Here is a 23,329-nt window from a genome sequence, read left to right as displayed (position 1 = left end):
CAAAGACGGAGAGTGATTGAACCCATGAAACCAGAAAACAGTAAAGCAATCCCGCTAAATCTTTGGGCTTAATATGACGATTAGTTAGAATGCTGAAAAAATGTAGGTACACGCTATGCCGACGTAAATGAGCGCCGCGCGATCCTACTGATAAAATGAAATTACGTAATTTTCAACGGGAGAAGCTCGGATATCCGTTGCTTTATCTGTTTCTTGGTGAGTGCGAATGAAAGGGATATATTACTTTCAATGAAATACCATAGATTAATGGAACATGGGTAGAATATCAATGAGATATTGCTGATTCGACCATTGCATAACAAGCGATTATGAGTGAACGTTGGAACTAATGGCTTTTACGAAAGCTTATCGACAATTGTACTCGATCCGAAGGAAAGCTCTATTATATATTCGAAGAATAGAAACAAGGGCGTCCACTGATGAGGATCGATAACAGAGTTCAGAAGGATTTTAAGAACTATGACGCGGTTGAGAGGGTAAGCGTGAGTTTATGGTGGTCCAATGAGTCATTAAACGGTCATACGAATCGGATCTGAGACTTAAAATTTTTTGGCCGAAAAAAAGGTAAGGCTAACCCCTTTGTATTTTTGGCGAAAATTTTCGCGATTTTGAAAGAAGCTGGAATAAATTCTTTGATGCACTGTTCCGACGTAATTTTGCGAGAGAAAACGATTGGGCACAGTCCCAATACGCTGCGAGCAACGTATGAGGAAGTGGAGCCGAAAAACGAGAACCAGAGTTTTCGACATTTTTCGGCTGGTGCTTTTTCCTTCGTAATTTCTCTCCTGTTGATCTCACGCTCTTTTCGCTGCGTTTTCTAAGTTCCAGGTGGTCCAATTAGTAATAAGAGGGTCGTACAAATCGAATCTGAGACCTAAAATTTTTTGGCCGAAAAAAAGGTAAGGCTAACCCCTTTGTATTTTTGGCGAAAATTCTTGCGATTTTGAAAAAAGCTGGAATAAATTCTTTGACGCACTGTTCCGACGTAATTTTGCGAGAGAAAACGATTGGGCACAGTCCCAATACGCTGCGAGCAACGTATGAGGAGGTGGAGCCGAAAAACGAGAACCAGAGTTTTCGACATTTTTCGGCTGGTGCTTTTTCCTTCGTAATTTCTCTCCTGTTGATCTCACGCTCTTTCCGCTGCGTTTTCTAAGTTCCTGGTGGTCCAATTAGTAATAAAAGGGTCGTACAAATCGAATCTGAGACCTAAAATTTTTTGGCCGAAAAAAAGGTAAGGCTAACCCCTTTGTATTTTTGGCGAAAATTCTTGCGATTTTGAAAAAAGCTGGAATAAATTCTTTGATGCACTGTTCCGACGTAATTTTGCGAGAGAAAACGATTGGGCACAGTCCCAATACGCTGCGAGCAACGTATGAGGAAGTGGAGCCGAAAAACGAGAACCAGAGTTTTCGACATTTTTCGGCTGGTGCTTTTTCCTTCGTAATTTCTCTCCTGTTGATCTCACGCTCTTTTCGCTGCGTTTTCTAAGTTCCAGGTGGTCCAATTAATAATAAAAGGGTCGTACAAATCGAATCTGAGACCTAAAATTTTTTGGCCGAAAAAAAGGTAAGGCTAACCCCTTTGTATTTTTGGCGAAAATTCTTGCGATTTTGAAAAAAGCTGGAATAAATTCTTTGACGCACTGTTCCGACGTAATTTTGCGAGAGAAAACGATTGGGCACAGTCCCAATACGCTGCGAGCAACGTATGAGGAAGTGGAGCCGAAAAACGAGAACCAGAGTTTTCGACATTTTTCGGCTGGTGCTTTTTCCTTCGTAATTTCTCTCCTGTTGATCTCACGCTCTTTTCGCTGCGTTTTCTAAGTTCCAGGTGGTCCAATTAATAATAAAAGGGTCGTACAAATCGAATCTGAGACCTAAAATTTTTTGGCCGAAAAAAAGGTAAGGCTAACCCCTTTGTATTTTTGGCGAAAATTCTTGCGATTTTGAAAAAAGCTGGAATAAATTCTTTGACGCACTGTTCCGACGTAATTTTGCGAGAGAAAACGATTGGGCACAGTCCCAATACGCTGCGAGCAACGTATGAGGAAGTGGAGCCGAAAAACGAGAACCAGAGTTTTCGACATTTTTCGGCTGGTGCTTTTTCCTTCGTAATTTCTCTCCTGTTGATCTCACGCTCTTTTCGCTGCGTTTTCTAAGTTCCAGGTGGTCCAATTAATAATAAAAGGGTCGTACAAATCGAATCTGAGACCTAAAATTTTTTGGCCGAAAAAAAGGTAAGGCTAACCCCTTTGTATTTTTGGCGAAAATTCTTGCGATTTTGAAAAAAGCTGGAATAAATTCTTTGACGCACTGTTCCGACGTAATTTTGCGAGAGAAAACGATTGGGCACAGTCCCAATACGCTGCGAGCAACGTATGAGGAGGTGGAGCCGAAAAACGAGAACCAGAGTTTTCGACATTTTTCGGCTGGTGCTTTTTCCTTCGTAATTTCTCTCCTGTTGATCTCACGCTCTTTCCGCTGCGTTTTCTAAGTTCCTGGTGGTCCAATTAGTAATAAAAGGGTCGTACAAATCGAATCTGAGACCTAAAATTTTTTGGCCGAAAAAAAGGTAAGGCTAACCCCTTTGTATTTTTGGCGAAAATTCTTGCGATTTTGAAAAAAGCTGGAATAAATTCTTTGATGCACTGTTTCGACGTAATTTTGCGAGAGAAAACGATTGGGCCCAGTCCCAATACGCTGCGAGCAACGTATGAAGAGGTGGAGCCGAAAAACGAGAACCAGAGTTTTCGACATTTTTCGGCTGGTGCTTTCTTCTTCGTAATTTCTCTCCTGTTGATCTCACGCTCTTTTCGCTGCGTTTTCTGAGTTCCTAGTGATTCAATTGGTAATAAAAGGGTCGTACAAATCGAATCTGAGACCTAAGATTTTTTGGCCGAAAAAAAGGTAAGGCTAACCCCTTTGTATTCTTGGCGAAAATTTTCGCGATTTTGAAAAAAGCTGGGATAAATTCTTTGATGCACTGTTTCGACGTAATTTTGCGAGAGAAAACGATTGGGCCCAGTCCCAATACGCTGCGAGCAACGTATGAAGAGGTGGAGCCGAAAAACGAGAACCAGAGTTTTCGACATTTTTCGGCTGGTGCTTTCTTCTTCGTAATTTCTCTCCTGTTGATCTCACGCTCTTTTCGCTGCGTTTTCTGAGTTCCTAGTGATTCAATTGGTAATAAAAGGGTCGTACAAATCGAATCTGAGACCTAAGATTTTTTGGCCGAAAAAAAGGTAAGGCTAACCCCTTTGTATTCTTGGCGAAAATTTTCGCGATTTTGAAAAAAGCTGGGATAAATTCTTTGATGCACTATTCCGACGTAATTTTGCGAGAGAAATCGATTGTGCGCAGTACGAATACGCTGCGCGCAACCGATTAAGAGTTATAGCCATAACACGAGCAACTTCTAAATCTTTTCAGCCCTTGGTTCTCCGTTATTTTACGTATTTATGTTGCATTTCTCAGGGTCCGATCAGTCTCAAAAAATTGCAAATACAGCTGGGCTTACCCTGTGAACAATGAACGAAAACTTGCATGCGGAAAAAATTAAATTTGCGACTGGGTCTCGAAAAGGTGGAAAATAAAAATGACAAGTTCGTAGCTCAGAGTTTCAGTTTATTCGATATGCCTAAATACTAGTACAAGTGTTCAGGTGTCAGTGTGTCGTAATATAGCAAGTTGACAAGTATACTTAAAGTAAAATATGATTAAAAAGTAGATGAGAAATCTAAGTATTTTCACATGGAAGTTGGTACGCAGCTTACATTGTCTCAAGCAGAATATGAAAAATACCATATTAGTTACTCATTATCATAGTTTCAACATACAGCTCAAGTTCAGACCTCCGTACTGGTACAACTCACTTCTGCAGGATACAATGTATGACGTATGATGTCGTTTTATCTATGTTTTCTGTAACTGATATTGAAATAAAGCAAACATCAAATTCTTCTATATTACCTTTGTATTCATTCAGCTGTTGATCGTTTGTTGTTCGAAGTCTTTTTTTCGCACTTCTGTGCGTTGAATCAGTCAAGAAACGGTCATACAACTCGATTCTGAGATAACAAATATTTTGCGGAAAAAAAGTATTCGGATTTTCGGTGCAATTTTCTACACTTACGAAAAATGCTGAAATAATGTCTTCGATGTACTCTATCGACGTAATTTTAGACGAGAGGAATCGATTGCACGCAGTCTGAACACGCTCTGAGCAACGGACCAAAAATTACATTCGAAAAATGAAAGGTTTCCTTTGTCACTCCTCTGCCGTTAGTCCTACGCTGTTTTTGATGTGTTTTTGTGATTTTTGAGGGTCCAATTAGTGGAAAAATAGTTCTACGAAACGATTCTGAGACAAAAAGTTTCCGAGCTCTGAATATCACAAAAAAGCAAGGCTAATCCTTCCCGTATTCTCCGAAAGATTTCAGTCGATTTCGAAAAACACTTGAACCAATTCGTTCGGTCGCTAAAGCAACGTAAACTTTCGAAAGAAAACGTACACGCTCATTCTAAATTGGCTGCGATCAGAGGATCAAAAGTTACGGACAAACGACCGAATATTTCGACATACCTGTCCTGTATATTTTCTGAGCTGTTGACGCCACGATGCTCGGAATGTGTTTTCTCTCGATTCCCGAGCGCCCAGTTCGTCGGCAGTAACTTCTCTACATTTTATTTCGCCCTAAATATTTCCAGCTCGGCAAAAACCTCAAAAATGTGACGAACGTTGCAAAACGCGAGGATTGATTGTTTCAAACACAACATTGACCTACAATTTCGCCAGAGGAATCGATTGCAATTACAGTTTTAAATGGCCGCCATTAATAGCTAGACGGGATAGGTACCAGCCTATGAAAGTAGACATATAATTTTTTCATAATTATTCTAGTAGTTTTTGTGTTTCTGGGGCTCATTAAGTGGCAAATAAACTTGTTCAGAACACTTGTTTATTCATCCCAAAAAAAAAGGAATATGTATATGTACATATGTATATATATATATATGTATATGTATATACGGTTTACTACATTGTAACTGACGACTCTAAATCATCCCACGGTTTAGCGGCGTCCAGGCTGGTTCTAGCCCTGCTGGTATCCAGGACGGTTATAGAAGTTGGGTTGCCTGCCGAAGGGGTTCGGGCTGGGGTAGACGGTGGACGAAGGGTAGAAAGGTCTGGCTGTGGTCGACGGCTGGTAGATGGTCTGCGGGGGCCTGTATTCTGGTGCTTCCTTGCGTTCGTTAGCCCTGTTGAACTCAATGGAGCGGAGGATAGCCTCGGGTATTGGTGGGGCGACCGGAAGATGGGCTCCCTCGGGAACGAAGCCGTTGGGACCGGCGATGTACCTGACGGCGATTACCTGGCCGTCGGGAGCCGTGTACTGGAATCCACCCTCTTCCTGGATGACGAGTTCACCGTTGGGCCCCGAGCCGACAGGACCGCCTTTCGCAGCAGCGGAAATTCCGTTTTCAGTTTCGTATGTAAAATCGTAGGTTCCATCAGGGTTCACTTCCTGATCCTGGCGCAAGATCTTGGCGTAGTTCTGATTGAGGGGTTCCTTGTACTGGGCGGAGGCGACCACCGCCAGGCTGAGAGATACGATCTGAAAATGTGTACGAAAGCAGAGACGGTGATTAGGGTATTCGGATTTTGGGTCAGGGCGAAGAGGCCCCGGCTCCGTCGGGAGGAGAACACAGTGAGGATGATAACGATGACGGTGAGGATGGCGTGAGAGAGGTAACAATAATTCATTGTTGGAACGACAACGCGGCAAATTCGCGACGATAATCAAGGCGCGGATTCCTCGTGCCGTTTTATACGAAGTTTGACGCGTCAAGTTGTCGCATTTTACGAGGACAATGGAAGCCGCGCTCACTGAACGATCACAATTGAGAATTATTATCCTTGCTGCAAGTTGATCCATTACGAGATTATAACGATTTCACTGTGATCCATGACGTCGTGAGTTTCGTGAGAATTCAATGCAATGCGTACGGCAGATCGTGGGTCGCGATATCTTACCAAAAACTTCATGTTGATCCAAGTCGAGATTGGTTCACAATGTACCTACTGCAGCTCATCTGCCGCTATTTATACAAAAACTTTCTACACGTGATTACGTCTATGATGTGTAAAATGACCGAGGATATAGTAAAGAGGCTGCAGTGGTAATGAACATCTGAATGGGTGCCTGTGTATCATGAAATCGTTTTCGTGCACGACATCGTTCCCCGATGACATTAAAGAAGTTCGCAGATTGCGTGAAACCAACCCGCGAGCCAATACCGGTTTCTTGCGATTAAGTATTCCTAGCGTCGTTTTTTTTCGGCTCCGCTGCCTCTTTTTTTTTTGTTTTGTTTGTTTCACGTTGTTTTTTTTTCTTCTCTTCCTTTGCTCCTCTCTTATTTTATGGTCCCGGGTGTGTCTCGGCCCGGGAGTTAACAAATCAAGAGACCTCGAGATCCTCTCACAAATCGGCTGTGTCTTTCCTTTTCGGTGTCACGAGGACCGGCCTTTGAGGACATCGAGAATCCCCGCCGTAATACGCACGATGGGCGGTATTACGCTGACCATGCCTTCGCCACGTTCGCCGGCATGGGTTATACAATCGATCGAATTAGTCGGCGAGAAAGGTCAAAGACGACAAATAATTTCGGCAGCAGAAGATCCTCAGCTCCGTAATAGCCGGTGGATCGACCGGCCCAAATCGTCAGATGCAGAGCGTCGGAGTAGGGGAGTTTCACTTTTACCGTATAAATATGCGGATCGTTCGTTGATCAGTCAATCACAGTTCGATCTTCCTCCTGTGCATCTACCAAGAACAGCAATCCAAAATGAAATTCTTCGTAAGTTTACTCTATCGTTACGAATATTTCTAATTGTGAGACGAGAATTCATCTCTGAATCCGATCTTCAAAGACCTCATTCGGTCTTGCCAAATTACCCTCCAAGTCGATCGCACTCTATTTCGCTACACGTCTTATTGCGATTCGTAATCTTGCAGTAAATCGGTCAACCGCACACTATCGCCAATCTATCGTAACTAATCGACACCCTTTTACCAATTATCAACAGATCTGTGCTCTCGCCCTCGTGGCTTCCGCATACGCAGCGCCTCAGGCTTACACCAACCAGGCCCAGTACGTCTCCAAGGAAGGATCGGCGAGGATCGTGAGCCTGGACTCCGAGCAGAACCCGGACGGTTCCTACAGCTATAAATACGAAACCGAAAACGGAATCGCGGCCGCTGAGACCAGCGTCCCCAAGCCCGCAGGACCCAACGGTGAGCCCGCACCAAGCGTACAGGGTGTATACCGGTACACGGCTCCGGATGGAACACCGGTAGAGATCGAATACGTCGCCGACGAAAACGGATTCAACGCACGAGGTAAAGCCATCCCTGTCGCCCCGGAAATCCCAGAAGCAATCCTCAAGAGTTTGGCCTGGAACGAGGCTCACCCCGCAGAGGAAGAAACCTACAAACCAATCCCGGTTTACGGACGTCAGTGAGCAGCTTCGAGCATCGCTGCAGTCTCCGTCCGGTTGATACGTGACTATCATCGACGCGCACACGGACGACGAGCATCACGACTGAAAATTATAACAACGCTGCAACCACGATCGTATATAGGAAAACAAAAAAAAAGAAAGAAAAAAACAATCAAAAATTATTATTCAATACGTGAATGAATACAATCAAAAGAAAAGCTGAGACCACGCTGGAGAACTTTTGTACGGTACGGATTAAATCCACGCCAAGTGCACGCAACGTGCCGGTGCGGAACGGATGGCTGTTCGTGCAAATGACATTTCAATCCGTAATACAACCACTCTGTTTATTCTTCTTATTCCTCTGATTGTATTTAGATATCTCAAGGTTAGACGATAAAAATGTAAAAAAAAAAAACAGAAATAAAAATTGTGTACAACATAAGGTAAAACTTTTTATTGTAGTATTCGAAATACCCTGTTTCCTATCAATTTGGTACATCCACCTCTCTTCGATAGGTGCCAGGATTGTCTTCATATGAGACAAAATTGAATGAAAGCATTTTTCATCCGTTGCAACTCGTAATGGGATTTGTATTTTTATAACAGGATATGCCGGTAGTGCCCGCAGCGTGTCGTGTTCCATACGATTACGAGTGGGTTAAAAGGTGGATGATAAATGGATGCTGCGGTGAATAAACGTGAATTAGACACGTTAAATGGCCAGTTTGCAAAATTTGTTTCCCAATTCATTGCGGTGGATTGCAGAAAGATCCACCTTCAGGATATACAAACACATTTTAATTTACTCGTGTACATACATATGCACGAGTCAAGTATATAATTTTTATTGCGCAGTCTGACGACGAATAATTAGCTTAGCAGGTTGGCCGTTGGGTAGAAATGTTAATTTATCAGTTAAACACGAAATCTCTCGGCGGATGAACCGACCACTGTTTAAAAGCCAAGAAGGTCGCGGATATGTAAGATGTTCTAAAACGGTTCCCTGCTGTCAGAGGCGGGCTGAATATTTATGAGGAAAAGACAGCCAAGGAGGTTTGGTACTCCGTTAGTTACGATTCGAGAAAATACTAGATAAGCGATAGTTGTTTCAAGAATTCCATCGCTGGCCATCCTCGTTCTTTTTTTGCTGGTGTGGGAAGATTTATAAAGCTGCTAATTTGGACATCGCCGCGTGAAGATCTCGTTGATACTTAGACACGGATATAGGGTGTTTAATTTTTGAGTGCCTTCACCGGCTGAAAATCACGGCGATTTTATCGCCGGTTTGGAAGAATTTATTACACCTATAATTTCGTACAAGCGGAATTTATTTCACTTTCATTTTTATTCCCGGGGAACGCTGTTTCTGATATGTTATACACCGAAGAAAAAATTCAGCACAGATGTTTTACCGAATTTGTCAAGTTTAAGAAAACAAAATGGGATTTTCGAAAAATAAAAATAGGGAGGAAAAGAACTTTCGAAGGTGTTACAGGCGTGAAATAGCAGCCGCTATTCGTAACCGAAAGTGCGGCGTGACTCGTACCTACAATAGAGCGTCGCCAAAAATATGGTAATTTCGACATTTTGCAAACATCCGTTGAAAAATTTATGCCAAGACAACCCACGCGCGGCGTGTCGAACGAAATTTATCGAACTAATTGACAAATTCAATATTTCAGCTTTTTAAAATCTTAACACAGGTTTTGCTAAGTAGTCTGACATTTCCTTAAATTAGACAAAAAGAATAAGTCAACAAGTTGGATGATGTCCACACATGGAAAAGATTTTTTGAATCAAACTAAATATGTATGCTGTTAACAAAAATCATTTACCTTGTCAAGAGTTTCTCAGGTTTATCAAGTAAATGGTGTTCAACTTGACAGCGCAAATCGTTGAACTGATGATAGTCGTTTTTTTCTCTCTGTTTTGGCTTCTAATGATATTTTCTTATGTGACTCGTTTTCTAATTATATTTGACTGCCGTATTTGACTTTGTCAAATAAATATCACTTGCCGAAATCTCTGTCTCTCTCTCTCTCTCTCTCTCTCTCTCTCTCTCCGTCTCTCTGTCTGTCTCTCTGGCTGTATACATAAATTGATCAAGTGTTTGACTATGGGTCTTATATTTTGTCATCATATCGATTTTCAACCAATTTCAAACGAGTCCAACTCCTCGTCAATGACCAAACTTTTTTGGTATCGAATATACAAATAAAAATACGAAAAACTAGTCATATTTTGTGATGTTTCAGCTGGAGCGACCCAACATCGAGCGTTCATTATAATTCGTAAAAGTTTGCTGGCACTTTAATTGTGTTCGACTGTACGAACTTATTTGTTAAATATATAAATGTTTGAAGAATAATTGGCAGGGATAGAAAATTAAAATTCAATATTATAAGAAAAATCGTTAGTTTCATCACGCGGAAAGTTTAACATTTAAGCAAGTTATATTCCTAGCCATGTTATTTCATCGTTACGTGTCGAAAGCCAGTTATTTAAGAGCGATGCATACCAACGATCTCGATGATCACGATTCATTTTTCGTCTCGAGGAAATTCAAGAAACCGTTGCATGTTGGCACTATAAATTGAAAAGATGCAGACAACGCGCATCTCTGCTAATGAGAAATTATGAACAATCACTTTTTCTCTCTACTCTCTACGTATCGCGTGCAAAGATATTTCCAAATTCATTCAACCTTTACTATGAAAATTGCACAAATTTTCCGGGGTTTTCGAGAAGTATTGAATGACAAAGCGAACGAATGCGACAGTACGAACATGTGATTTTATTTCGTATTCACCTGTTAAGTATCGCATTTTTATACACACTGTGTGTATCCAACCTGGGCTGATTCGTTGCGTAATAAGATGAATATATGAACCGAGCACGTGCCGGCAGAAATCCAGCGAGTGACCGGGAGGAGCATCGTTCATGCAAGATACCTGTCCGCTTTTCACATGCAAAAATATCCGGCGTTAATTTATATCTTAGAAGGGTATAAACTTTTGCCGAGTGTGTTCATCCTCGGCTCATCTAGGCTAATCAAAGTGTAACAGTGTACGTATTCACACCTGCGTTTGATTCTTACGTCTATGTAGGTCGGAATTACCCGATCATTTTTCACGTTGTGGTAGTTTGTAATGGTATCTGAATATCTAAATGTCGGGTATACCCAGGAATTATTGATGTTATTGCAATAATCGCATCCTACGCGGCTTGGGAGGTGATTAAAAAAATTTCAGCAAGAGATGCATCCGCGTTATAATCTATATCACCTATAACCCAGCGCTAGCCTGTCTCTATAGATGTAACAGTAATTTCAAGTCAATTTTTCAAAATGCAAGGCAAACTTCTTCGCAATATAATCATAGTGTAGTTACGCAGCAAGGATACATAGGTATAATAATGACCCGTGGTCTAAACTGCGCCAAAATTAATTGATCGAAACGAAACGATGGGAGATTATTTTTTGCCGTGTTTGTTCGTTGCTTCTTTTTTCTTCCTTTTTTTTTTTATTAATTACACTCCGTGCCAATCGGGTCCAGACATGGCGTTGAAAAACGTTTAGTGTGCGTTTTGGCCCGGATTCATTATTCAAATGACGATGGTAATAACGATGTGAATAAAGAAGGAACACAGGAATGACAAAAAAAAAGTATTCGTCCTTCGTATCTTCTCGAGAGTTTATTAGCTGTGTGAGAAATTAAGCATATACGTATAGTTCTAAGGGTATGCTAAATACGTACTTTAATAAACGTAATTAAAACACTGGACGGATTCGGTTTATTTGTTTTAATATCCAATGTATCGACTTGCGGATATATCGGACGCGATGGGCTTGCGTTCATAAGTAAAAATTTTCTAATTTCGCAAATCAGCTGCGCATAGTGTACGAATTGTAACGACGCAAATTCGCACTTCTTGGAAACCACGCAACGCGGCATATTAAGATACAGGAATGGACGAACGTAACGCAATTGACTTTTGCAGTTACGTCGAACTGGTCAGGAGAATATAGTTTAGTTGACAGCTGATGCCAATTTATGTATAACTGTACAGCAAAGCTAGAAATAAGTGGAAACACTTCTGCCTTGTAAGGCTCAGGCGTAAAGTTTACGCATTTCCACGCATGCAGATCCTTGTTGGTTTCCTCGCTAGGGCTGCAAGTTATCTAATTATCACACATTATCGTAAATGCATCACGCTGTATGCCTAATTATATCCCAATTAACGTACAGGCAACAGCATCGCTCGACCATCTTCGACGAATTTGACGAGCGAGATAATCGCCACTACCCTCGGGCATTTGGATCTTTGACTGCGTCGGCTCTTCTTTCGCAAAATTAAAAAGTCTCATAATACAGGCATAATATGAACCTCGAGTCACGACAAGGACTACGAAATCGCAAGGATTCTCGCACACGCCCGTTTCACATATTTTCAAAGTCTGCAATTTATCCCCGACGTTAAGGTCATGTGTTAAGTCTAAAATTAAATTGGCGCTTACATTAATGCTGCCGAATCGAGTTTTGGTATTTCTATTGCGGATCAGGAGGATCTAGAAAGAACGTTATTTGTATGCCGCATTCAATTAGTTTGAGAAATGATGCGTCCTTGGTATCTTTTTTTTTTTTACCTGATTTTGGAGAGTACATTTTTTAGTGTGTGCATAAGCTGATTTCTCGAAAGAATGAATAGTTCAAAGCAACATACGTATGCATATTCATGCTGTCATTTTTTTCTGTTGCCGAACGTTTGGTTGTCACATTCGTTATTATCTGTCTCCGACTTTTAAAATCGTTCTCGAAACACTCGATAAAGTTATACATATAGCTATAGATGTCACGCATTAGGAATCGGTGAGGACGAGGTGATTTGGCTTGAAATGGTCGTTGATTTTTACGATTAAATTATACCGTACTTGTAAGTTAATTCTTACGAAATAAGCTAATTTGAATAATCCGTGGTTTCCTGTCGATTTTAAATTTAGCGACAAATATGTAATAGAATTAGATTTTATTTCATATTAATACTAGTCAAGTCAACAAATCAAATAAGTTCGTGAAAATTACAACCACTTCGTCAATAAAGAGATTATACGGCAGTTTCTTTTTTTATTTCTTCACCTTTCCCGTCGCATTAAATAGATCGAACAGAATGATTCTTCATGCAACCTTTAAGCATCCGTGGAAGATGAACAAAATCACATGCGTCCAAATTATTTATAATCAGCATCGTTGTGCTGTAGGCAATGAAAAAAACCACTGACCTTTGAACCAGAATAAGAACGCTGCCTTGAATATTCACAAAGGCGTTTCATCAAGCTCAGTGAACTCTCTTACGGCCACGTAGATATGATGTATTGTCCTTACCGCCCGTATGCATGCGTGTAATGTCTGTTCAGAATATAACCACTCATGAATAGCGGCAATTCCTACGTTATGTTATTACAAGCGAGTACAACAACGGGTTTACCCCACGAATATACGTGCTTGCACACACTTTGCAGATGTGCGATACTTTTCAGTTTTGGTCTTGGATGTTATTGATGGACGCTTCAAGGATGCAATAAAAATTCATAACGTTTCATAATTTGTTGTAACGTTATTACAAGTTTTTTTCATAATGTAATTTCGAATCTGCATCACATGATACGAGCCGATTAAACAGCGGCATTAAGCTGTTCTCACTATACATACAGGTATGTTAATTCAGAATATTTTATACTGTAATTGTTCAAACGTCACGAGATATATTTGCAAGGACACGAGAAAAATCATTATGTACATGTACGGTAAACTCTTTGATCGTCAGATCTCGCGTGTACAATGACGATTCCGATCGATTAAAAATTCTCTTCAAACGTATTATCGCGTTAGTTTTTAAACGTGAAATACACGAATTGGCGTTACGTACACAGAAATCATGGTCGCCAATCAAGGTGTCCTTGAAGTATTGTGAATCAATTTTTAAAAGTAGACTTTGATATAAAGCGTACAAAATTAGGATCGTACAGGCAGAATTGTAATATGAGAAGATCGCGTATGAATACACAGACATAAATCACAGATGTTACTGCCGCAAGATTTTTTATTCCGCATTCGTTGTATTTTATATCATCTCTGTATAGTCGGAATAATGAGACCTCGATGTTTTTTTTTTTTTGTTTTTTTCTTTGTGCGTAATTACATAATGTAAATGATTTCCTGTAAGTCAAGACCGAAGTCTTACGAATAATGCCTAAGGTATCTAGGCCCGTTAGAACGAAAGAGACACTAGGATACATACCTAACATAACGCACTCATCTCGGTAAAATTGGCGGGGGCGAAGCTTCTCGGTGCCGCAAACAGTTACAATGCACAATCATATTTCCTTGCGAAACTTGAGCCGATTGTCAGCTGAAGGTTTCACGCTTATTATCATAGGTGTTAAAAGTCGGTGAGGATGTGTAAGAGTTTTACGAAACGTAACTATGTCACGCGCGGAATAGATGGAATTTTCAAATGCAAACAGCTGCTAAGTGCAGTAATAAGTTATATGATTAATAGATATCAATATATTATACGAAGAAGTGGAATGCCGGGCTGGACGTAAAGTGCGAATAATAGATAATACTAGAAATGTCGACAACTTCCTACACTCGAGAAGATCATTCGCTCAGGCTGCATCATAACTCGCATGACATGATCCATCCCGGACCCATCCCAGCATATTCTTCGCGTAAATGTATATGCCGCATGGCACGCCAGAGAATGCGGTGTTCGCTCAAAAGCCATGCCCTTATTTCAGTGACATTTTTCTTCAACCGCACCTGTAATTTAAAATGACGTTTCCGCGGTGCTCTGCAAGCCTGCGAAGAAGAAACCTTGACATTTTCACGGTAAATTTAGCTTGCGGCACTTATGATCAATAATATCGATGTTACATGTCAGCACGATCAAATGTCTAGTTACTACCTGTCGCGTTACAAGAGGATCTTATCACACTTATTCATTTCGGTGAAAGGGCGACACATTAACGATGGGGCGATCAGTATGTTTTCGTAGCTATACTGCTCAAATAATGTGACCATAAATAGGCCGAATCAGTTCTTAGTCCACAATAGGGCGTTCAAGAGTTTATATCTTTTTATTTTTCTTATCCTTATTCTGACCGTATAAATTTCTTGAAAATCTTTGCGACACTCTATGTAATGTGATTTTAAAGAATTCCAGATTTTTTTTTCAGCAAATTTAGTTATTTATTCTTCACCGAAGGTGAATTTGTGTAGTTTTTTCTTTGCCGAATAATAATGCTGGCATTACTTGAACATATTTGAATTCTAAGCTACGAAAATTGAATAAGAACAAACCATGAATAAGATTTTACTACGGATTTTGTAGAGGAAAATTCCTGCCCATTGAAAATATTTATATCCATCCAGACAATATGGTTTACCCGATGGAAAGTTTGTGTAATTAAAAGTTTTTCAATGGAAAGAAATAATCGTTATCTCTGGTAATATCAGAACAGTGCTGGTTTCTGCAAGAAAGAGTTTTAATAATCATAAATAAACTCCATGCGTGTTAATAATGTCTAATAATAAAATCTTGCGTTTGGGACACGATAAAAATAAGCAGGTTACTCCATGCGCTAGTCTTACGGCGATACTTACATGAATTTTTGTTGCATACACCGCAGGCGTTTGCTGTACACATCACAGTTACCGTTGACCGAAAAATATATCGTCAGTCAACGCAGTTACCATCAAAAGAATCAGCAGTGTTTTTTCGCATTCGTACCCTTCCAGACGGTATAGAAAGTTGCCATTTGAAGCCACCAGACGATGGAATTCCTCGGAATGACTATAATTATAGTTAGACATTGGGATTTAAAAAGAATCGCGGACCGCGCAGCTTGTCGGACGCGCAAAAACAGCTGTCAATTGCTGCAGAGCGGAGTCTCTTTCACGCCTTCGCAATCATGAGTTTATGACTGCCATAGGCTGAATTTCTGGTGGGGAAGAAGTCGAAAGTTAAAAACATAACCATAAAGAAATAAAATAAATAAATACGCAAAAAGTCTGATGCGTACCTTTGTCGGATATCAAGCATCGAAAATGCCTCCAACGTATAATGTCAACTAATTAATTACTGAAAACGCCGTTATGCTCGGTAGCTGCTGCAATTAAGGTGGCATGGCATCTAAATATAGCATTTATTTATAGGTTGGAGCCTTCGGCAGTTTGAATCGGGCTTTTCTTCGAGATCCCGGGGCTGCTATCAGGTTTGATTAATTTATAGATTATCTATCCGACAGCGAGATGTCCCCAAGTCTTTTCGATGTGTCTCTAATCGCACTTCATTTCGATAAAAACTTATGCAGCTGCTCCCCGTTTCTACACTGTATAAACCGACATAACCCTCAAGTAATTTTAGCTGATATCTCCAAATCGTCGATTCGTAATTCAAGTAAAAGGTACGGACACCGAAATTGCTTGCAATATTCTGATGCCCACATACTTTCAATGCGAACTAAGTATAGTTTTCGTACCCACCGCTGTCATCCAAAGTTCCCGAACTCCAATCTGACAAAATTAATCAAAACTTTTCTTATACCTTCACAAAATGTTCACGAATTATGGGTACTCAGATATATCAACATAAGTTGGCCTCAGAATCTGAAAAACTTGTCTTTTTTTTTATCGCTAAAGTATGTGGAACATGTTACAGAATCCTTTTGTCAGGTGTGTCATATTTGATAAACATGATCGTAATCATCGAGCAGTATGAAACAGTGTGCGAAGCCTTGAGTATGAGAATATTGCAATAAGGCTTATGGATTTGTTGTATAATAATAACCATCTAATTAATTTGTTACAGCATATAAAAATGGCTGAAGATTTGACTCGAAGATGTCGAGATCGGTTGCAGGATATCAGCATCAAGCTTGAACAAAGCCATCTTGTTTACCTGCAAACAGACGATAGCCCCTTAAAGTTGCAGCAGCGGCAAAAGCTTGAAGGTATAGCAGACAGTTCAATGCTGAATTTAACTAAACGGGAATAGTTTAATATAGGGAGTACATACTTGTTACAAACCAAGAGAGCTGGGAAAATCTACGGAATTTGATTTACAACCTGGAATTCAGATGGACTATTTACAGAATCATGCATCATCTCTCATCCATTCTGCAAACTAGATTTTTTTTCATTTAAAATCTATGAAATAGCCGTTTTTCATCTGTAACACTCAGAATATTCCCCGATTATTTCAAAACTTTTCAAACAAATGTCCACCCATTATAACGCTATTCTTTTACCAGGTTTCATCAAAGAATTTTTATGCCTTGTACCGAACGACAACAAATACGAATTTCAAGAGACAGCTGATATACTAAACAGATCCGCTGCAACCGTGCAAGATTTTAGTGGGTACAGGGCCTGCAATGCTTGGAATGCGATTGCCTTGTATGCTGCTAACTTGCTTGCTCAACCTTGGAGAAAGGAGTATAAGAATTTAAAGGTCAGTTTCAAACTGCAGGAGCGAAATTTGAAGTCTGAGTCTGAATTAACTTGCACAGCGTTTTTGTGCACTTTTAATGGACAGTAGAAATTTATTTCCTCAGACTTACAGTGGATATTACAAACACGAGGTTGATGTCAATCTGATTGGAGCGGAACTCATGTTCGAGTTGATGGGTTATAGACACACAGCTCTGGGGGAATTGATCCTGGAAGGTCCAATTGATCCAGACAAAGTCTCCAATGTTAGTCGAGATGCAATTGTGGCCTTTGTTGAGTGCCAGGTAATACCAATTGTCAATTGTACAAAAGTGAAATGGAATAATAATTCAATTTCTTATCAATGTGTTGACATTTCAGTTTACCTAAATATAAATCAATTACTTTTATTTGCAGATACTAAAACAGATCTGGGAGAGTGTATCTCAAAATTTTACCATTTCATGGCTCGAAGTGTTGGAATTTAGAGAAAACCATGTCGGGACCCCTGAGCAAGCAATACGTGCATTGAATTACAGATTTCTTGAGAAAATGCACCACAATCGTGTAAAGACTGCAAATTACAGGGACTACAGGCAGATACCGTCAAATACCATCGATTTGATAGCTGCCACTCCTTACAATTTTCCTGTAAATAATTACAATACTTATACAGCTCCTTATCAGACTGGATACAAATATTTGGAGGATAATAATGTGCCGCAGATGAACTTACAGTATTTTCAACCAATCGATTATAACACTGGTAACAGATTCAATATTTACGGGCATCATAAAGCTGACAGCAAGTATTTCGGCGGTATTAACGCGAACGAATATTGCTCGCCTATACCCAACCATCCTGCCGGGGTACCGACAGGCCAATTGATAGAGCTGGATCCACCGACGCCAGTTATCAATTACCAGAAGAAGGATAACAGAAAAATAGCAAACACGATTCCACATTATACGCCTGATTTCGATGAGGCAGATTCAGGCCAAAGGCAAATTGGGGATGGGAATAATTACGAATATGCTAAAGTCGAGAAGAAAACATTGAAATCACCCGTCGGAGGTACTGAAAAAGATTCGTTCAGTAGCTGGGATTTTGTCTATAGAAATTTAGAAAGTCTTGGTTATTCGAAGGATCTCGGAGACAGGGAAGATGTTTTGCATAAGCGAGAATCAGATTTATATAGGATTCGGCAGAAGCCGTTCAAAGACTCGTCGAATTATCAGGAGGAGAAATATGCTCTGAATCATTTGGATAAACGAAAGGTTCGCTCGAATTTTGAGGGACTCGACAGATTGGCTACTAATGGCAGAGCCGGAAATGAAGAAGTATCATTTCTACCTAAAAAAAAATCCTCGTTTGACGACTTGAACAAGGAGCTCAGAGACCGAACATATCAAGAACGATACAACTCTACTGACAGGGATAAAATGTATAGCCAAACATTGCCCAATCAGCACAAAAAACGGCCCACCGAAATCGATTGCGTTGTGAAGGTAAGCGATTCTATGCGAAACCTTGACATAAACCAGCAGGATATTGAAAATCAGAAAGAGACCAAGTGGCAGTGTTCTACGTGCACTTATTTGAACACCTTTGGCAAGGACATTTGTGAGATGTGCGGAAAGTCAAAGCGAAAGGGTAACGAAGATAAGCCACTTGCCAGTGGAGGCAAAGAATGCCCGCAATGTACTCTAGTAAATGAGAAAAATGTTTCTAACTGTGATGCGTGTGGAGCTAGTTTAAAAGATTCTCCAACATATATATAAGAGAATACAAGATTATTATATAGCATCCTCCGAGAGGACAAATTTATAGATAATATATAGGCTAGTCGATGTTTGCAGGATCACTTTGGGCCAAGTATCAATTGCAACATAATTAGTTGTGTACAAGTTGTAGTCAAAAATCAGAAATCTGAAATAATTTCTTAGACTCGCTACAATCTTCGATATAGATACCGGGACAAAGTGCAAAACGATAAGATTAAGGACTTGTTTGTTTTTTTCTGGAATTTTTTTACGGGTGCCAAAATAGTCCGAAAGTAAGCAATGTATTTCCTCGTTTAATTTTCAACTGTCATGTTTGGGCGATCTGGTAAAAACAAAAAAAAAAATTCTATCGTAAGAGAAGGTTTATCAAATCTTATTTAACAAGATCATTATTTTTTACCTGTTTACTTGAAAATTATTTCCGTAGGCTTTTATTAACTATTCGTATTAACGTATGATTATAGTTTAAATCAGTTTTTAGGATTAAGTTGATGAGACCTTTCAATTCCATTTCAATCGAATATGTATTTTCATTATATTTGTATGTAATCACCATATGCACACTGCATTATTTATTATATTTATTAACTAATAATCATATTTTTGGCGCATATATGTTGTATTTATAAACTTCATTTCAAAACATAGTCATATAATTCATAAGAAAATTTAACCAAATGTGGATTTAAGCAATCCAAAGCAAGATTGTTGAAAAATAAAACTGAAAACGACACTAGAGTCTGCGATTTCAAAATATTGTATAGCCAAATAGATTGCTTGACGAATTTAAATTTAATCCTTTCGACTAAAAGTAGTCCACTAAGCACAAAATTATTTAAAAATGTACGGATCTTAATAGTGGATTGAAGTCAATGAGAATGGAACTAACTGATCTGTTGCAAAGGTTTCAAATTTTATGTGACGATACGTATGTATACTTTAGCTAAGGCTATACGTTCAATGTTAACAAAAAAATATTTAAAATTTATCACAAGATTTATATCGATTATGTATTCGTTAAATCTTTTTAGGCGATTTTCTGCATTTGCATTAAATAGTGTAACGAATATTTGTGAGTTATGAAACATATGTTGTAATAATAGGACTTGTACAATAATAAAATATGTATTTTTACTAACCAAGTCTTCAAAACTTATTGGAATTTTAATAATATCAGATATTCAGTAAGCACACTGTTTTTATTTTTATTTGTTTAATTATTTTTAATAAGTGTGATCACCTATATAGTATAAGTTCTTACAACCCTTTGGAACAAATGATATCATTAATGAATTTCTTTAATACCTGTTAAACTCGTGATTAAAATCATGAGAAGTACCTTGACATTAAGCATTGGTGGGATGTCCTCAAGTAAGCTCGTAGGGAATATTAAATACAACGCCCATTATTTTTCCTTAGCTATCTCAATAGTTTTGAGCGTTTTACAGTAGCTATTTGAAAATTAGGTTCCAGCTTGAAGCTTCATTTTCCTCTGCAAAGACTTAACTGCGGCCTGGTGTATTTTGCTATCCAATTTGTCTGTGGGCAATATTACAAGTAAAAAACAATAGGGTGATTGGAAGTTCTTTGCGACAATTGTCCCGAGTCCAAAAACTAAATGATTCAGTCTTAGATGACATAAATATAAAATAAGCAATAAGGAATCGTTGTAGAATAGAATGAGGGGCAAATGTAATGCAAGCATTGCTAGGTTTTTTTTCAAAGACACTATAATACTTACATATTTTGTGTTTGCCTTGCATGGGAAATCTTATTGGCAATTCGTGACAGTCTTCACATATGAATATATACGGACTCTCGCTATCACCGTCGGGATATTGTTTACGGTAATCCTCTTCAGAGAGAACATCGACTACTGTGACACAGCCTAGTAAGCATCCAGTTGGATAATTTGTGGGAAACTTGATGTTTTCTGAAACAAATAATTCAAACATTGTAGTTCGAACTATCGTGTAATTGCAAAGATTGATTTTAGATAAAACTGAACAGTAACCGACCATTTTTTAAAACGCGATATCTATTCTCTAGGGTTGTAATTTCTTCTGTCGACGGGACTTTCGAAGCTGCTGCTATCCACAATCTGCCTCTATGTGCTGAATACCATGTTCTGCCTTCGTGACTGAAACTCAAATATATTATAACACAGTGGAATTTTATTTTTTCCTTATAATACCCAAAGAAAATAAACACACGTCTTGATTCCAGAGACAAGAAGAGACGCGTAAGGTTGATGCATGCTCAGACATAAGCCTTCGTCGACCATTTCCAAAAACTCCTTGTCCTGAATTCGATTGTGGCCAAATGAAGTAGAATTTAGGTTCTTTGATCTCTTTGAATCCAATATTCCAACATCTACATACTGGAACATGAGAAAAATACTTCAGAAATTTGAGGCGATAAATTATGATACGTTCCAATCATTTTTATATTCTTTAAAATAAACCTGGTATCTTTGAAGCTAAGAATCACGCTTACCGATGGTTGATTGAATTCCATGGTTGGACATGCGTTACTAGACATAGTAGTACTACCAGGCCTAAATTCAGTGATACTGCGCAAGACTTGATCATTCGCTTCATCTATAAAGGCAGCATCATCGATTACTTCTCTACCAGCAAAGTCAAGAGTGACTTTTCTATTCAAACGTGACCCATACTTTTTAGCCCTTACATCACTTTCGTATTTCTCCAATTTTTCTCGTTCAGAATTTGAAAGCCACACACTATTTGTCTGGTAGTAGTCACATTCATCGTCAATGACTTCTGTTCTCCGCGCACTGTAGAGGTGAGAATAATTTAATTTATTAAAAATATGTGAACACGGTTCTTTTTTGTAATATCTTCCCACACAATTGGACGTACCCACCTGTTACGATCATATTCAAGTAGTTTGTTTCTGTGTTTAAGGGATTCCTCAACATCCTTGGGTGGTTTCCGATCCATCAGTTTGTTGTAAAGATTATCAGCCTGTCTGCTATTACTTGAAATAAGTGCTTGCTGTTCAGGCGAGCAGACAAGATCTCCACAACAGAAACAGGGTCCCGCCCCTTCTTGGATGCAGACTATTCTTCCGCAACTGATGCAGTTATTTATTAAGCTGTGTTTTTTAGCCTCGCAATTACACTTATGTCTACCTGTTGTGAAAAAGAATATCTCAATCACTAAAAATATTAGTTTTGCTTTTTACGTTGTCATTCAGTTGAGTTACGACAATTACCTTTTAACATTATCGTTTCTCTATCTCGACCTTCTTGTGAATAGAGATTGACGAATTTGGTCTTTTTCTTCTCAACCCTTTCTGGTTTGATATTCTCCTGCATCTAAATAATGTCGTCATGCATAATTGTAGGAGGAATTTTATTATAGTGTATTTAATGGATGAGAGGGTTTTTGCTTCTGACAAGCAAAGTTATTGCATGTTTCAGTGAGATCAGTTCATCAGTTGAATCGCTTGAGCTAAGAATAGATTTTCAAGTTTGAAAACAAACCTGTGTCTGTTGATTCGACCCTTTTGATTTTCCTTTCTTCTTCTCATTTTGCTTTTGATTGATTGAAGTTTCTAATATGCTCGATTTCTTATATCCCATAAGATCGTTATTTGCAGCTAGAGGAAAATATTATCATTCTTATTATTACTATTAAACAAAAATCAATACATCTATACTGCAGCAGTAATTACAAAAATTTATAAACGCTTTAAGTTAATGGATTTCCATATTTTGTGGAACCTACCTTGACGTTTTTTCAATTCCGAAACAAACTGCCTGTGCCTTGGGTTATCGTAGTTGAGCAAAGTTTTGAGGTACTCGTCCAAGTCTCTTGCATTTTGCATTTGTAAGATATACCTGAAAGTTAGATAATTTAACAAGTTGTAATTATCCAGCAGGTTTACCGATATCCAGTGACAATATAAATGTTGTTTATCAAAACACTTAATCTAAGTAATGAGGCTACGAGTAGCCGTGTAAGTTGCCGGAACATGTCAAAGTTTCAAAAAAATTATTTCACCATATGAAAAATTTAAGTCATAACCTAAAAACTGGTGAAAAATACTGGAATAAACTTGTATTTTATTACTAACGATGTTAAATCAGTTGGGACTGGAAAGTCTAGTAATCCAGATAAATTTTCTTGGAGCCAACTTTCCATTTTCACTCTTAGATACTTCTTTGTTGCTGATTATTGTCAAAAGCCCACGCTCAGATGTGACGTCGGGCGATCAGAATCGTGTAACGCGTGTAACTCTCAATTTTATGCTGTGAAGATGGTGGAAAAAAAAAATGGTAAATCGCCTAAGACTAGAGCAACTTAAACTACACGAATGTATGTCAAATCACCGGCTTGCAGGCCAGAATTCACGTTTTTCACCGCGCGAACGCAGAGCTTATTTTTCAAATGGTGAGAGGATAAGTCTTTTCAATTAAGCTCTCCAAGAAAAAAAACCCATACTTCTAGAACGCAAAGTTTAATTGACGAATGCGAAATAAATATTTCAATTATATTGAA

General features: G+C 39.0%; 4 protein-coding genes across 7 annotated transcripts; 2 read left to right on the top strand and 2 right to left on the bottom strand.

Moving 5' to 3' along the window:
* Window positions 1-4,964: 4,964 nt before the first annotated feature.
* Window positions 4,965-6,199, bottom strand: LOC124182114 (endocuticle structural glycoprotein SgAbd-2-like). The gene is made up of 2 exons (XM_046568949.1): window positions 6,058-6,199; window positions 4,965-5,638 (listed from the first exon to the last, which is right to left on the bottom strand). Exons 1-2 carry the CDS (start codon window positions 6,067-6,069, stop codon window positions 5,117-5,119), a joined length of 534 nt encoding a protein of 177 aa, XP_046424905.1. The 5' UTR covers window positions 6,070-6,199; the 3' UTR covers window positions 4,965-5,116.
* Window positions 6,200-6,727: 528 nt separating this feature from the next.
* Window positions 6,728-7,742, top strand: LOC124180510 (endocuticle structural glycoprotein SgAbd-1-like). Its single transcript, XM_046566131.1, has 2 exons — window positions 6,728-6,881; window positions 7,111-7,742. Exons 1-2 carry the CDS (start codon window positions 6,870-6,872, stop codon window positions 7,543-7,545), a joined length of 447 nt encoding a protein of 148 aa, XP_046422087.1. The 5' UTR covers window positions 6,728-6,869; the 3' UTR covers window positions 7,546-7,742.
* A 7,732-nt stretch (window positions 7,743-15,474) lies between these two features.
* Window positions 15,475-19,941, top strand: LOC124174416. Of its 4 annotated transcripts, none has more exons than XM_046553561.1 (6): window positions 15,475-15,646; window positions 15,744-15,802; window positions 16,399-16,540; window positions 16,841-17,040; window positions 17,144-17,323; window positions 17,436-19,941. In XM_046553561.1, the coding sequence occupies exons 3-6, from the start codon at window positions 16,408-16,410 to the stop codon at window positions 18,798-18,800; spliced, it is 1,878 nt and encodes a 625-aa protein (XP_046409517.1). In that variant the 5' UTR covers window positions 15,475-15,646; window positions 15,744-15,802; window positions 16,399-16,407; the 3' UTR covers window positions 18,801-19,941. The 4 variants fall into 4 exon arrangements, with proteins under 4 accessions (XP_046409517.1, XP_046409516.1, XP_046409519.1 ...); XM_046553563.1 differs by having other exon boundaries at window positions 15,483-15,532; XM_046553560.1 differs by having other exon boundaries at window positions 15,475-15,802.
* LOC124174419 (activating signal cointegrator 1) lies at window positions 19,419-23,047 on the bottom strand. Its single transcript, XM_046553572.1, has 10 exons — window positions 22,905-23,047; window positions 22,556-22,668; window positions 22,312-22,427; window positions 22,041-22,143; window positions 21,690-21,957; window positions 21,300-21,600; window positions 21,017-21,183; window positions 20,822-20,943; window positions 20,545-20,736; window positions 19,419-20,342 (listed from the first exon to the last, which is right to left on the bottom strand). Exons 1-10 carry the CDS (start codon window positions 22,970-22,972, stop codon window positions 20,266-20,268), a joined length of 1,527 nt encoding a protein of 508 aa, XP_046409528.1. The 5' UTR covers window positions 22,973-23,047; the 3' UTR covers window positions 19,419-20,265.
* Window positions 23,048-23,329: the final 282 nt, after the last annotated feature.

The sequence above is a fragment of the Neodiprion fabricii genome, chromosome 1 (genome assembly GCF_021155785.1).
Source record: "Neodiprion fabricii isolate iyNeoFabr1 chromosome 1, iyNeoFabr1.1, whole genome shotgun sequence".
Taxonomy (NCBI): Eukaryota; Metazoa; Arthropoda; class Insecta; order Hymenoptera; family Diprionidae; genus Neodiprion; species Neodiprion fabricii.
The sequence above is the reverse complement of the archived record's forward strand: the minus strand, read 5'-3'. Positions and strand labels throughout refer to the sequence as shown.

Excerpts from the sequence above, each read along its gene's own strand:
- LOC124174419 (XM_046553572.1), bottom strand. The coding sequence starts at position 22,972 with ATGGAAAGTTGGCTCCAAGAAAATTTATCTGGATTACTAGACTTTCCA. Across the intron at positions 22,669-22,904 it reads GTCCCAACTGATTTAACATC|GTATATCTTACAAATGCAAA; the intron begins GTTAGTAATAAA and ends TCTAACTTTCAG. Across the intron at positions 21,601-21,689 it reads CTTGAATATGATCGTAACAG|TGCGCGGAGAACAGAAGTCA; the intron begins GTGGGTACGTCC and ends TCACCTCTACAG.
- LOC124174416 (XM_046553561.1), top strand. The coding sequence starts at position 16,408 with ATGGCTGAAGATTTGACTCGAAGATGTCGAGATCGGTTGCAGGATATC. Across the intron at positions 16,541-16,840 it reads GCAGCGGCAAAAGCTTGAAG|GTTTCATCAAAGAATTTTTA; the intron begins GTATAGCAGACA and ends TTCTTTTACCAG. Across the intron at positions 17,041-17,143 it reads AGGAGTATAAGAATTTAAAG|ACTTACAGTGGATATTACAA; the intron begins GTCAGTTTCAAA and ends TTATTTCCTCAG.